Source organism: Siniperca chuatsi, linkage group LG14, assembly GCF_020085105.1.
Source record: "Siniperca chuatsi isolate FFG_IHB_CAS linkage group LG14, ASM2008510v1, whole genome shotgun sequence".
NCBI classification, from domain to species: domain Eukaryota; kingdom Metazoa; phylum Chordata; class Actinopteri; order Centrarchiformes; family Sinipercidae; genus Siniperca; species Siniperca chuatsi.
Window position 1 is genome coordinate 3,552,722 of NC_058055.1, and position 13,349 is coordinate 3,566,070.

General features: G+C 38.5%; 1 protein-coding gene across 7 annotated transcripts in view; it reads right to left on the reverse strand.

Annotated features, from left to right (window-relative positions):
- The window catches only part of LOC122888087 (protein turtle homolog B-like), a 145,225-nt gene that overhangs the window by 63,511 nt on the left and 68,365 nt on the right, over positions 1-13,349 (reverse strand). For all 7 annotated transcript variants that reach the window (XM_044222050.1, XM_044222053.1, XM_044222048.1 and 4 more), the window contains exons 5-6: positions 12,863-12,980; positions 2,803-2,944 (exon numbers count right to left, since the gene is read on the reverse strand). In XM_044222050.1, the coding sequence (XP_044077985.1) occupies positions 2,803-2,944; positions 12,863-12,980 (260 nt within the window). The remainder of the gene's footprint in view (positions 1-2,802; positions 2,945-12,862; positions 12,981-13,349) is intronic.

A 13,349-nucleotide genomic window follows, 5' to 3' on the forward strand; every position in this document is an offset into this window, starting at 1 on the left:
ATTCTCAGGTTACCTCTTTGTGTAACAAAAATTAGACTAATAAAAGCTGTGACACAGACTAAAACATCATAAAACAAAAAAAGCCCACAGCCTGTGACCCTCCCTGTCCCCTGTGAATATTTTTGAGGAAATAGCACCCCCTTTGTTCAGCTATACTGCACATATGCATGAGAGCTGGGTTCATCCCTGTCTACTCTGTCTCCTTCAAAAACAGTGCATTGACGTGATATGATCCATTGTGAATGCACATCATAGACCTAACTTAACTTCAAGCTTTGGTGGCTGTGGGGCACTTTATGGGTCAGCAGAATGGACAAGTGCATTGCCTCTGTCCTAACTGCATCCAAGCATCAACAGTGGAAAAGTCATAGCTTGTGGCCACATATGGAAATGTGCCTGCTGACTGACATTTCTGGAGATCCAACGTTACAAAAATAGTGATGTGCTTTCCATTATAAAGTTCGTTTACTTAGTCAATTAAAATTAAAACACGTTGTGCAACCCCTCTCCAGCACATCATGCTGTAACCACCCTGATGAAGGCAGGATAGCTGAGAACGTTTGGTGGGTACAGCATGGTGTGCTGGAGAGGAGTTGTGCAACATGTTCTGATTTTAATGGACTTGCATTGAAGCGCACACTGATCTGCACCTCGCTGCGTGCGCTCTCAAAGTAAGAAATTGTTACTTTATAGTTAATAACATGGATCTTCAGGATATATCTGTCTGTCTAAAAACTCATCATACTAAACTGGCTCAGCATCATGTCAGCTCAATCTTTTCTCTACGTGGCAGACTTTTCTAAAAAGATTTTAAAAAAGCATACTGCATACTATACATACTGTACACACTCTTACCTAAAGCCCTTTTTGCACATGAAATATGCAACTTTGCTGGCTTCATCAAGCTGTTAAAGGGAAACTTTGGTATTTTTTAACCTGGACCCTATTATCCCATGTTTCTGTGTAAAATGACAGACTCAGATTGTTATTCTAAGTGTCTGACAACATTATAAAGGATCCCTACAGAGAGAGACCTTTTGTTAAAGAGTAAGATTATTTTTGTTTAACCGGAAACAGCCATTATATCGCTCTCCTCAAAGCCACCAGACTCCATTGACAAATACAGCAATTTTACCTCGCAGGTCATTGTAACATCATAACACTTCATTCAAACTAGACAGAAACAAAATAAAATTCACCAAAACCATCTTTGTTAGTCTTTCCACTGTTCCAACAATTGCTAGCTCTGGTTTGGTTGAATTAATAAACCCTTAATTCACAGAGTTAGATGTGAAAATATTGGGAGAGGCGCGAGATGGAGGAATTGTTGTCCCCAATAGTCACAAACACATTGAAAAATAGGGTGCAGGTTGAAAATACTCAAGTTTCCCTTTAAAGTCATGGCTTTCTGTCATTCAGATGATTTTCTACCACTTTATTCGGACATGACTGTTACAGAAAGAGCTACAGGCTTGCCCAATATTTGACACCTGTTGTGTGAGAGGAAGTGGTATCACTGCTAGAAAACAACAATAACATTGACTTGAAAAGTTTTATGATATGAAGGAGTGCTTTCTGTTCTCTTACAGGCTGCATCACTGATGGATTTTAAAACTTCTTTTTCCATCGTTAGGGACACTCTCCCTCTCTTCTCTCTAGTGAATCTCCTAACACATTTTCTCATCGCTTTCATTATTTATTAAAGGATTCTGCTGCCCACTTTATAAAGTCCGACAGAGCACAAGCATAGCATGACAAGACAAGAAGTTGGGATTCACATGCTGTATGTAAAGCTAGGTTTTGCTGGATATTAATTTATTCATCCATGCAGTATGAACTGATGAAATTTTAAGGAGGGGGTGCTGGTCTGATTATTACTATGGTTGTACAAGGGTTTAAAAAAAGGAGATGATAATCAAGTTCTAAATGTATAACTAGGCGAAAAAGACGTGCATTTAATCCCTCTCCGTACTTATTTAACCTTGTGCTGCAGCTTTTACATTCATCTGACAACATTTAATTCAGATTTTTGCTATGTTTAATCAACAACTGAGAAGGCCTGCTCAAGTCAATAAACTTCAGATTGTTGAAGCTGAACAATATTATCTCGACTTTGGGACTCATGTATTTCTTTTAGAATCCCTCTGTTGATTTGTCTGTTATCCCTCCACAATAAAACATATTTTACATGCCTCAGCAATTTAAAAACAGAAATGGACAGGCCAATATACCCCCCTGAGCAGAACAATTACATTACTTAAATCAGTAAAACTCTTAGTGATGCAGTCTTCTATTGCCTCAGTTGGACTGTTCTGTCAGTATGTATTGCCACTGCTGTCTATTATCATGTTGCTTTTATATTCTAGGTTCAGCATCCATGCTGACTATGTGATGTCAAAAGTATTTCAAAAATACACATGATGAAGTCATGCATATTTCAATTTAGGAAGACAAGGATATTGTTTTTAACACTGAATATCATTGTCATGTAAAAATGACATTTTTTATTTTCTTTAAAGCCATTTTTACACTCCAAAAGATTCCTTAATTGCATATTTAGCCAGCTAAATAACTGTTACATCAAAAGGAATATTTCTGTCTGCACACTTTTTGCCTGATGATCATTGCAAAGGCATTTGTACCTGTTTTTTTAGGAATTTAAAGTTATATCATTCCTCTCTAGTGAATATCCACCACAAGAACAACATCACAACATATGACTCTTGACAATGGCTGGTGAACAGTAGGTACAGAAGGGTGAGTTGATATGGCGGACAATAATGAACCCGATCATAACTTTACTTCTTGAAGAAGACGTTGTCCTCCTCCCAGAACCAGGTGTAGGTAAGGTTTCGAGGGTAGGCCTCTGCCTGGCAGGTGAAGAAGGCGTCCTGTGAGATGTTCACTGTAATGTTCTCTGGTGGTGATACAATGAACGGAGGGCCTTGTGGAGAAAAACACAGAAACAGTCTTTAAAAACATATACTTAGTAGGACACTTTGCCTCATTAGAAATGCATGATGCCAAATCATGCATTTCAAAAAGGGATTGAGAAGAATTCTCATCAAACAAATCAAATATAATATTTTGCTTAGCAGGAAATAAATTTTTGCTGCGATGGAATAATAAGGAAAAAAAGCTAGTTTGAATTCATTCAAAATTGTGACCTTTTGACCTTTTGAAAACTACGACAGCCTTATTAAGGGAAAATGTATATTCTACTCAATATGTTGCCTTTTTCTGATTAGAAGATGAGAAAAAAGCATTTGTAATGCAAACAGGGAAAAGAAGATGCCATAAGGGGTCACCCTTGCAATGGCTAGAAATAGAAATACCCATAGTGTATAAGCAATAAGTCATGGAGACTTGACACATGCCTCAGACTCTATACCAAAGACTTGACATTACGGCACTCAGTGCAACCATGTCTCACCCTCTACAGACACAACACAGGAGTTAGTGATCATGCTGGGCAAGGGTCATGTGTGGTATTTATGGCCATGTACACATACTGTGTAGACACATAGGGATTAAAACCAGTGCATCCATTCTGAATTCTTTAAGGCAGACCCCAGAGCCATATCACATACTTATTTTGCACTCAGTAAAGGATTATGAGAATTTATTGAGTGATCCTTGCTGTGCCAGATGGATCACTCAGATGGACCTTGCAAACATGGATATATTTATACCACAATACTTGATTTGTAATCATTTCCTAGCTGTGACCATAACTATATCCATAACCATGCTGAGTTTGGTCTGTAAGCTAAAAGCCTATTCTACCTTCATCTACTTACCACACACTAGGTGGTTGGATGTATGTGAGAGCACCACTCAACACTTTAGTGTATGTGGCAATACCACCCAAAATAGGATATACTACACATAAGTACTGCTTAGTAAGACTGGGCCATTGTGTGTGAAAGATCTCATTTGAACGTGTCTAGTTCTGCAGTCTTCACATGCATGACAGAACAAAGACTTTCTAATGTGTGGATTTAATTCTTTCAAACTAAATATACATTTTTCTACATGACAGGAAAAGTAGCATAGGCTTAAAAGTCCAATTACAACACAGAATTTAGACAGATATATACAAAGCCAAGATATGGGTCAAGAGATGTTCAGGAAGATGGCCCAGCAAATCTCAGTGTGACTCTGCTGGTGAGCGAGCAAGTATCGATGGACTGAATCTTTTTCTGAGCTCTTCAACTAACTGGACAAGTATAAAGAGGCTACTGAGGGTTAAAAAAGAATGAGGAGACTCAAAAGCTTGTGCTCAAGATGAGTGGCAAGGGCCAAAATGAAGGAGGAGCGCCACCAGCAGTGTTGTGCATGAATGCACTAAAAGAGCGGCGTTCATTGAACACGCTCATGTTTTTGGTGAATGGTGAACTGAACGTATCCGTTTGCAACTAATGAACGTGAGCGTTACAGCACCCGGCATGCTGGTAATTTGGGTCACAGAATCTGATGGGTCACAGATTTTTCAGCGAGCTGAAGCATCCAACCAGTCTTGGGAAATATCTGCGAGTGAATATTGCACCTTTCATAATTACACAGAGCTTCACAACAGCAAAATAAAAACAGAATTCAATAAAATGACAATAAAATAAAAGCATTATATAAAGAACATAAACGTAAGGATAAACTAAAATAAAGTATATGATAAGATATTCAAATAATAAAACAATAGATTTGATTATTAGACATACACAGCAAGGAATTAGTTGAGAAAAAGTGCATTTAAAAAAGTGCATTTTTAAAAGAGATTTAAAAGAGGACAAAGCTGTGGCTTGCGTGAGGGGGACCCACCGGAGGATCTCAGGCTACATTTAGGCTCATATGGGATAAACATTAATTTATATACTCAGGAGCCAGTCCCATCTGGGCCTTAAAAATGATAATTAGTATCTTAAAATCGATTCTAAAATGCACAGGTAGCCAGTGTAATGAAGCTAAAATTGGGGTTATATGTACTATTTTGTTAATGAGGAGTCTGGCAGCTGTATTTTGAATTAACTGAAGTCTGGAAAGGTTGTGTTTGCTTAAGCATGAGTAGAGTGAGTTACAGTTACAGTAGTTTAGATGGGATGTGATGAATGCATGGATGACAATTTCCAGGTTCTTGGGAACATGTTTTTAACATGCTGATTGAAATTAAGATTATTATCAAAAGTGACACCAAGATTTCTGCAGCTAGTGGTGATACAGGTGGAGAATGAACCAAGCTGTGGTGTGATGTGATTACGTGTGGTGTCTGGGCCTAAGATAATGGCTTTGAATTTGTTTGTATGCAGTTGAAGGAAATTACTCAACAGCCAGATCTGAACTTTATTTAGGCATGCCCTGAGAGTGATTAATTGGTTGTTATAAATTCTTGGAAGTGGAATTAAAAATGCGAGAGCATGTCTGACCTTCAAGTCGGTTTGAGATAATGGGCAGGGTAGTGTTAAATAAAACACAAAAAAAAAAATCTCATTCCCTCCCTTCAGGCCTCCGTCCAAAGCCACTCCCCCAAAGCACATTTTCATGCGTGCTTGAGCAGAGTGTGTGCAGGTAGGCAAGTAAGTAGATAGGTAGGTAGGTAGATAGGTAGACAAGCAGGTAGGCCAGCCAATCATTTCATTTGGCCCAAATGGGTTTATTACAGGCCTGCGACAGCCACAGATACCGGATTATTTTCTCTTTTTTTTCTTGATGTAAAGAGAATTTCAACAAATATAACAAAAAATGCTTCTGAAATGCATTACCTACCCTAGCTTTAAGAAGACCAAACTTAGTAGTGAAGATGATGTGCTGAACAGCATCCAGAAATGGTTTACACTTAATTGAAATGAGGTTGCTATTGACATTTGAGTGATTTTTATTCCCAAAATTTGAGGTTGAATGGTAGATGGTAACCCTAGATTTGCAAAACTCTCGCACATGCACACTTGATTCAGTACAGTAGCACACCCAGCAGACCTAGGTTCGTGCCCTTTTTGAAACCAAAAGTCAATGTTGACTTGTTATTTTTAGACTTCATTGACTTATTATTCTCATTTTAATTATTATTATTTTCAGTTTTCATTCACAGTTTGGTTAGGGTTAGGCAACAAAACTAATTCGTTAGGTTTAGGAAAAGATCATGGTTTAGGTTAAAATAATAAGTCAATGTTGACTCCTGGTTTCACACGGGAAACAAACAGCAGTCTCCTGGGTCAAAGTCCTGTGTTTGTGAAAGGCTTTCTGGCAGAAAGCCCTGAAGAAACAACGCGTACAACTCTTGCGGGAGTTTCTCAACTCCAGGGATACCATCTAGACAGGACCAAAATTTTACTTTGCCTTGGGCAGTCTGGATTGATTGTTGATCAGCACAGGCATAACAGAGGGGACTATCCGGGATAGGGGCCTGCAGAGAAATATGTCAGTCAGATAAATTAGGTAAAGATTTCCATACATTTGACATAAATTGCTTCACTCTATGTCTGGATAGATGAATGCAATCCTATCTAAGTATATGTAAGTAATGACTGAGGTGCCCTCTGAGCTCAAGGCTGAGGAGTCAGCAGTTAAACCTAGCTGCTGCAGGAGGAGCGGAAGAAGCAGTCAGTGGAGAAAATCTAAGACCAGAAAGTGAAAGAGGGAAAAGAACTGATGTTGAGGAACCGCTGAGTTCAGCGAGTGCCTTTCTTTTAAGTAAAAATCATGGAACTACAGGTACTCTGACAGTGACACATTGGGCCTCATGCAACAACATTTTCAAATTTTATTTTCATAATTTTAAACCTCTCTTACTTGTTTCTGTGAAGTTTGTTCATACAAATGTTCCAAGTCAGATTCACTAAGGCCCCGCTTACACTTGTGATTTCAAGTGTCACATTTCCAGATAAAATCCAGATGAGATTTATGACACTTTCATTTACACTTAGCCACATAGATGTGTTTCTGGCAGTCAGATCACAAATCTGACTGCAATCTGTCTTAATTTTCTTGGCTACATGCAAATCAGTGTTGGCCCTCCTTCAGTCCAGAAGGAAGTGGCAATGCACCTGAAGCTGTTTGGTAACTGCCAAAAACACCAGAAGAAGAATAACTTCTGCACTTAAGCAGTTTAGTTACAACAATAATAGTTTAGTAAGTGTTAGCCAATAACTATCCATAAGCTAACACAAACACATGGATACACAAGGATGAATCATATTTATATCGAGTGAGTTTTATCGTCTTCACAGCCTCTAACTCATGGCGCTCCCTCACCCATACAGATCAATGCTCTCTTTTTTCAATCTGTCGTGAATGCTTCTTGGTTTGCACTTAGCTTTTTTGAGATTGAAAATCTATCTGATCCGCCCAACACACATGAAGTATAAATTGGGTCTAAACGCTCTTGACTGCATAAACTTGTCATAAATTTCTTGTTTGACCTTGATGAATGCCCCCTCTTCCTGAGTAGGTGCAATTGTTATATAACTTAGCTACCTGTTTAGCTCCATTTGTGGGCAGGTTTCATTCACAAAAATGTCATCCAAGAGTAAAAATAAGAACTTAACGCTGCTGGGCTTTAAGTCCTCCTGTTGGAAATCAGCCAACAAAAACACATTGAGTAGAGTCAGTAGTCCTATTAAGAGAACTGGAAAAATGTAAATAATAAAAGTAAAATAAATAAATGTGTAAATATTAATACTGCCAAGCTGCCAACATCATCAGAACAGCACTGTACTGTGAAAGAAATAAAGAGGGAATGGTTTGAAGAGAAGTTAGATATTAAAAACATCCGGCTAAAACAGAGCGGGCCCATCACTTAGATAGCAGGGGGTCAAGGGGACATGGCAGTAATAGATGATTGTAGAGTAGGTGATGTTATACTGTTGGATGCAAGGGAGGATGTGCCCCTGAACAGGGACCCTGAGTCAGTTGATGGAGTGTGTTTTTGTACCTAAAAGAACATTCAAAGTACAAGAAAATTGGTGAATGCCACAAGTTGTCTTAAATCACTGCTGTTTATGAACAAGTCTATTTTGTGCTTTATCCTTCATGTACAGTAGAAACAGAACAGTACCTTGCCAGTAGCTTAGCCCTTCTCTTTGAAAACTCTTAACACCAATATCTGAATATTACCCAGATTGTCAAATATAAATACAAGCAGCCTGCATCAACATCCAGTTGTGAGACAGCATTTATAAGAGGCTGGTTCATAATAACCTTTGAATGGGACACTTTCTCCTGATGATGAATGTATACACACAAACACACACACACACACACACACACACACACACACACATATTTATCCTCATATTTCTTCCAATTTGTTCATAACTTTTGGTCCACACAAGTGTAGACCCAAAAATAACACACACACACACACACACTGATATACAGCTGAGTTAAACCAGTGTTGCAACTAAAACTACTAGTCCCATATGTTAGTTCTGATCTGTAGCCCACGGCCTGATCCTTTAACAGGCAGAGCATTTCCATCTGCCAGTCCCTTCGCAGGACAACCAGGACTAGGCCTGTGCTGGATGACTGTGTTGTTGGTGTTTGAGTGGGTGTGTGTGTACGTGTGTGTGTGTGTTTGTATGTGTGAGTGTGTGCCAACCCGCCCTATTTGGAACGCACTGAGTGCTAGAGATTTGTTGGCACTGTAGTCTCTTAGCTGATCTGCAGCTCAGTGGCTTTCCAGGAGGACCTCTATTAATCCGTCTCTCCCGTAAATTATACAGGACGGGTCAAACAACCGCTCTGGCTCAGCCCTGGCTATACTCAGTTGCAAAAGGAAATATGTGATCTCTGTGAACATTTTCACTGTCTGTTCTCTGATGAATGAAAGCAACTGACAACCAACATATAAATAACAGAAACTTCTTTTATTTAGCAATGATTTGATGAAAGCAAGCTGACAGAAATCATCTTCATGCTTAGGAATAAGGTCAGCGGAAAACATTCAGACCAAGCTAATAAGCTGGTGTGTATTAGTCTGTAATTTTCCTTTTGCAAAGTGACTTGCAACAGTTCTATCTATCTATCTATCTATCTATCTATCTATCTATCTATCTATCTATCTATCTATCTATCTATCTATCTATCTATCTATCTATCTATCTATCTATCTATCTATCTATCTATCTATCTATGCATAAAAGTGTTTTAGAGGAGGTTTATAGTGTCCCACTGAATCAAAATAATGAAAAAAGAACTATTTATCAATCCAGATAAGATGCTGAATGATCATCAATCCAGCCAGCCATAGTTAGGTTAAGTAAGGTAACTGTCATTACTGCCACTGTGCAGTAATCACTTATAAGCCATTTGCACAATTTAGGCCATACTGTATTTCATTAATATGTAGTGATTTAGTTATTGCTCTTGATTAAAAAGTAGATCCAGTGACTAGGGGATTCTTTGGCAGAGCATTAAATCAATGATATTTTTGTTTAAATGTCATCTAACCAGCTCCCTGAAGAGAGAGAAATACTGTAGAAAGCATGCACGTGTGCGTGAGCGAGAACACAAGTGGAGACATGAATAAACTAATAGTCTACAGCTATGTTAGCAGCTCTGTGAGACTATACTTAGCTGTGTTTTGACCAAAATGCTAATGTCCACATGCTAATATGCTCACAATGATAATGTTAACATGCTGATGCTTAGCAGGTTGAATGTTTAGCATGTTCACCATCTTAGTTTAGCATATTAGCGTGCTAATATTTGTTAATTAGCGAGTGAGTGAGTAGGATTCATCATCTGGGGAACATCAATGACTGCACAAAGGTTCATGCCAATCCACCATAGATGTTGAGATATTTCACTCTGCACCAAAGTGGTGGACCAACTGGTCGACCGACATTGCCATCCGTAGAGTCACGTCGCTAGTATGGCTAAAAAACTTAAAGATCCCCTTCAGACATGTTTAAAGGAATATAAAAATGCTCTGCTTTGAATCAGAATTTATGTCCAGTATGGTTACTATTTCTTCTTTAAAAGTTCTTAAAAATAAATCGTCTCCTCTCCCTCATTGATAAAATCCAGAATTTATGAATATGCAAATATTTTAGTTTCAAAAGTTTAACTGCTGGACACTGACTCCTCCTTCACTGAAAAGTCCGCTCTCAGTGTATGCGCAGTGGAGGCTTCAAGTTTCCACATCACACTTGTGTAAGTTGCATACTGGACCATGATTGGCTTCCAAACTAGTTGTGATGTCACAAAATGCTGCTGGAACATCAGGTGTTAAACAGAGTTAAGGTAAACACAGAGAAACTTTCCCCCTTCAACACATGAATATGAAATCAGGCTTCTAGTGTCAAACTCTGCACATACATCATTCTGCACAGTGAAGCCTGAACATCACAGTGAAGTAAAACACATTTTTGACTGGAGGCTAGTCATTCAGTGTAATTCTCTGGTTTGTCAGTGCATTATATGGATGTCAGCTATCTTTAAGTCTCACAGTCCAGTCTTGCTTAGTCCTTTTTCTGGTATCTAACTTATTCCAGACACACAACTGGCACTTATTAAGTGAGCATATATTTGCTACTGGGAATCAGTCTAACTGAAAATGTTTCAGTTAGAGATCGAGCCTCAATTCCCTCAGTCCAGATGAGGTCATGACCACTCAGCTGTGTTCATCTGGGGCAGCAATCTTTAAATTAGATTACCTGGAATGCCTTGTTTGCTGCTTTATCATTTATCCTCTTTGGTGAGGCATATCAAATCTAAAGTTGTTGCACAGGCACAGGCACACATTTGATACTGTGTTTACTTTCAATTTCTGGGAAAAACAATTAGTGACTTTGACCACTGTTGTGTGCATGATGTGGCACATTGTAGACAATAAATGACTCATTTGCTAAATGCGTCTTGATTTTGTGGCGGAGCGTGGACTGATACAAACAGATCATTTTAGTTACAGAAGCTGACATTTCATTTAGAGCTGGAGGCAAAAAGCTCTCCCATCCTCTGATTCTTTTTTCTCTGTAGGTCTCTATAAATAATAAACTGCTCAAATGTATGAATACAATTGTCAAGCCCCATCTAGTCTTAAATGTTCCTGTTGTAAAATGCAGCTGTTAGTCGTCCTCAAATTAATTTCAGTGTAGTCTAGTCCCAATACTATACACACTACTGCATCATACACTATTTAAATTCTACTCAGTCTGTTGTGTTCACATGGATGTGATAGCACGCTTGAGGGATCAGCCAGCTGATATCACCAAGGTTGTGACTGTTTTACACCAGCAGGGAGAAGATATACTTAGCTTTAACACATATTAAATTAAGAGAAACTTTTACCTTTTCACTTAATACTGATTATTATTATTATTATTATTATATTGTTAGCCATGCTAGAGGCACGGCTCAAGGGTCTGTCTGAAATTGACTGAAATACCTATAAACCTAAATAACTATTGGGTGGATTGGCGTAAGATTTTGCACAGACATTGATGATCCCCACAGGATGATTCCTACTGATTTTGACAGGAATCACCGTGAGGTTGATATTTGTGGTTTTGAGTGAATGTCTCGAAAACTATTGGATGGATTGCCATGAAGTTTGGTACCGACATTCAGGTGTCCCTCAGAATAATTGTAAGTGCTGCTCTGGCTAAGTACAGCCACAGAGCTGCAAGCATATAAGATTTTGTACTTTAAGTACAAAAAAGAGCGAGCAAAATAGGTTTGGGGGTTCACACAGTTTCTGTTATTGTTGTGGATCAATATAGATCATTTTCTGTGTCCTTGCTAGTGTACAGGTCTGGTAGCTTGCCGTGTACTTAACTGATTTGATTTGCAACAACATTTCTACTGGATAATAGTAAACCCAGAAATCTGCTCCATTTTTCTTGATTATAGAAACAATTGTTTTCTATTTTCTTTCTCTATACTGCTGTCTTCCAAACCACTCTCTACCTTACAACAATCTTCCTGTTCCTCTTACCTTGGCTGCTCTGCTCTCTACAACCGTACTTGCAGTAGTGTCATTATGTTGCACAACATGTACTTAGATACACTGAACTGACTGCAAACTTACAGTACGAACAACAGAGTAATAACAGAAATACGTTTTACTCTACAATTAACTGTAGTAGCCAAAATGTAAATGGCATTGATTGTAAATTTGCTTAACATCATTTAACTGTAAATTCAACTCAATAATAGGCATAGTCTGCCCTAAAATCATATTTTGCAATCTGTATATTACATTTGGAGTGCTGTGTATTTGTCTTGCAACTCTGTACCTCCAGAACAGTTTTCTTCAGCAAAGCCACCTTGGACTCTCCTCCTGGCTCATTAAATTGTCTGCTGCATTTTAAAGGTGATGAGAGGACCTGATGTGATTTGCCGTTACTGAGGCTTGTCCAAACTCCACCTGCTGATGCTGCATTCCTTCCACATACCCACAAGAATGTATTTATCCAACTTCATCTATCAAAGGCAACACATTGCATTGCAGGATTTTTATCAAAAGTGGTGTACATGCTATAGACAGGTTTCTTCTTCATTTTCTATGCGTGGGGTAGAAAGTTGTTGTTGTGCAAGAAACTGAACAAATTGAAAAAGTAATCCCCGGAAAATGTTCAATAACCCAAGAGGGAAACCTCCCTGTTAGCTCAGAGGGCATAAATAGATATTAGCATCTAGTTATCTGGTCAGACCCCTGGATTTTAATAAGGTGGTGGATAGTTTTGCACAGAAAGTGGTGCAAATGTTTATCAGGCACTCATCAATTAGGTTCAGTTTTGACATGTGCTTAGATTCAGTGTGTGACTTGGTGACAGCTGATAAAGGTGCAGACTGATGGTTTGGGATGGGAAATATATCATTTTGTTACACTGATAATTTTTCAGAGAATCACAAATACAGTACCTACCTTGTACTAGCAGCCGTGTGGTGTGAATGGCCTCTCCCTGGGGACTGAAGGCTCGACACGTGTAGGCCCCACGGTCCTCCCGGGTGATGGATAGCACCGTCAAACTCCCATCAGACACCTGAACACACACACACATTAACATTTAACTATTTAAAGTCTACTTTGAAGGTGGACCTTCGGTGACAAAGGGCCATAAACTTTGGTCTTCCAACCAAAGAATGGTGTCTTTATGCACTCAGAGTCACTGTGGCCACATGTATTTACAAACACAGTAAATGTATACACACACACACACACACACACGTGTGAAGTTTTAATTAAATTAAAAATTTAAATTAAAAAAAAAGTTAAACAAAGACATATACTGTAGGTATGTACACATTTCCGATACATGCCATTTGATTTTACAATATATTTCAACATCATAAAGCATAACTTTAGGCAAGGCAAGGTAACTTTATTTGTATAGCAATTCAAAGTGATTTAT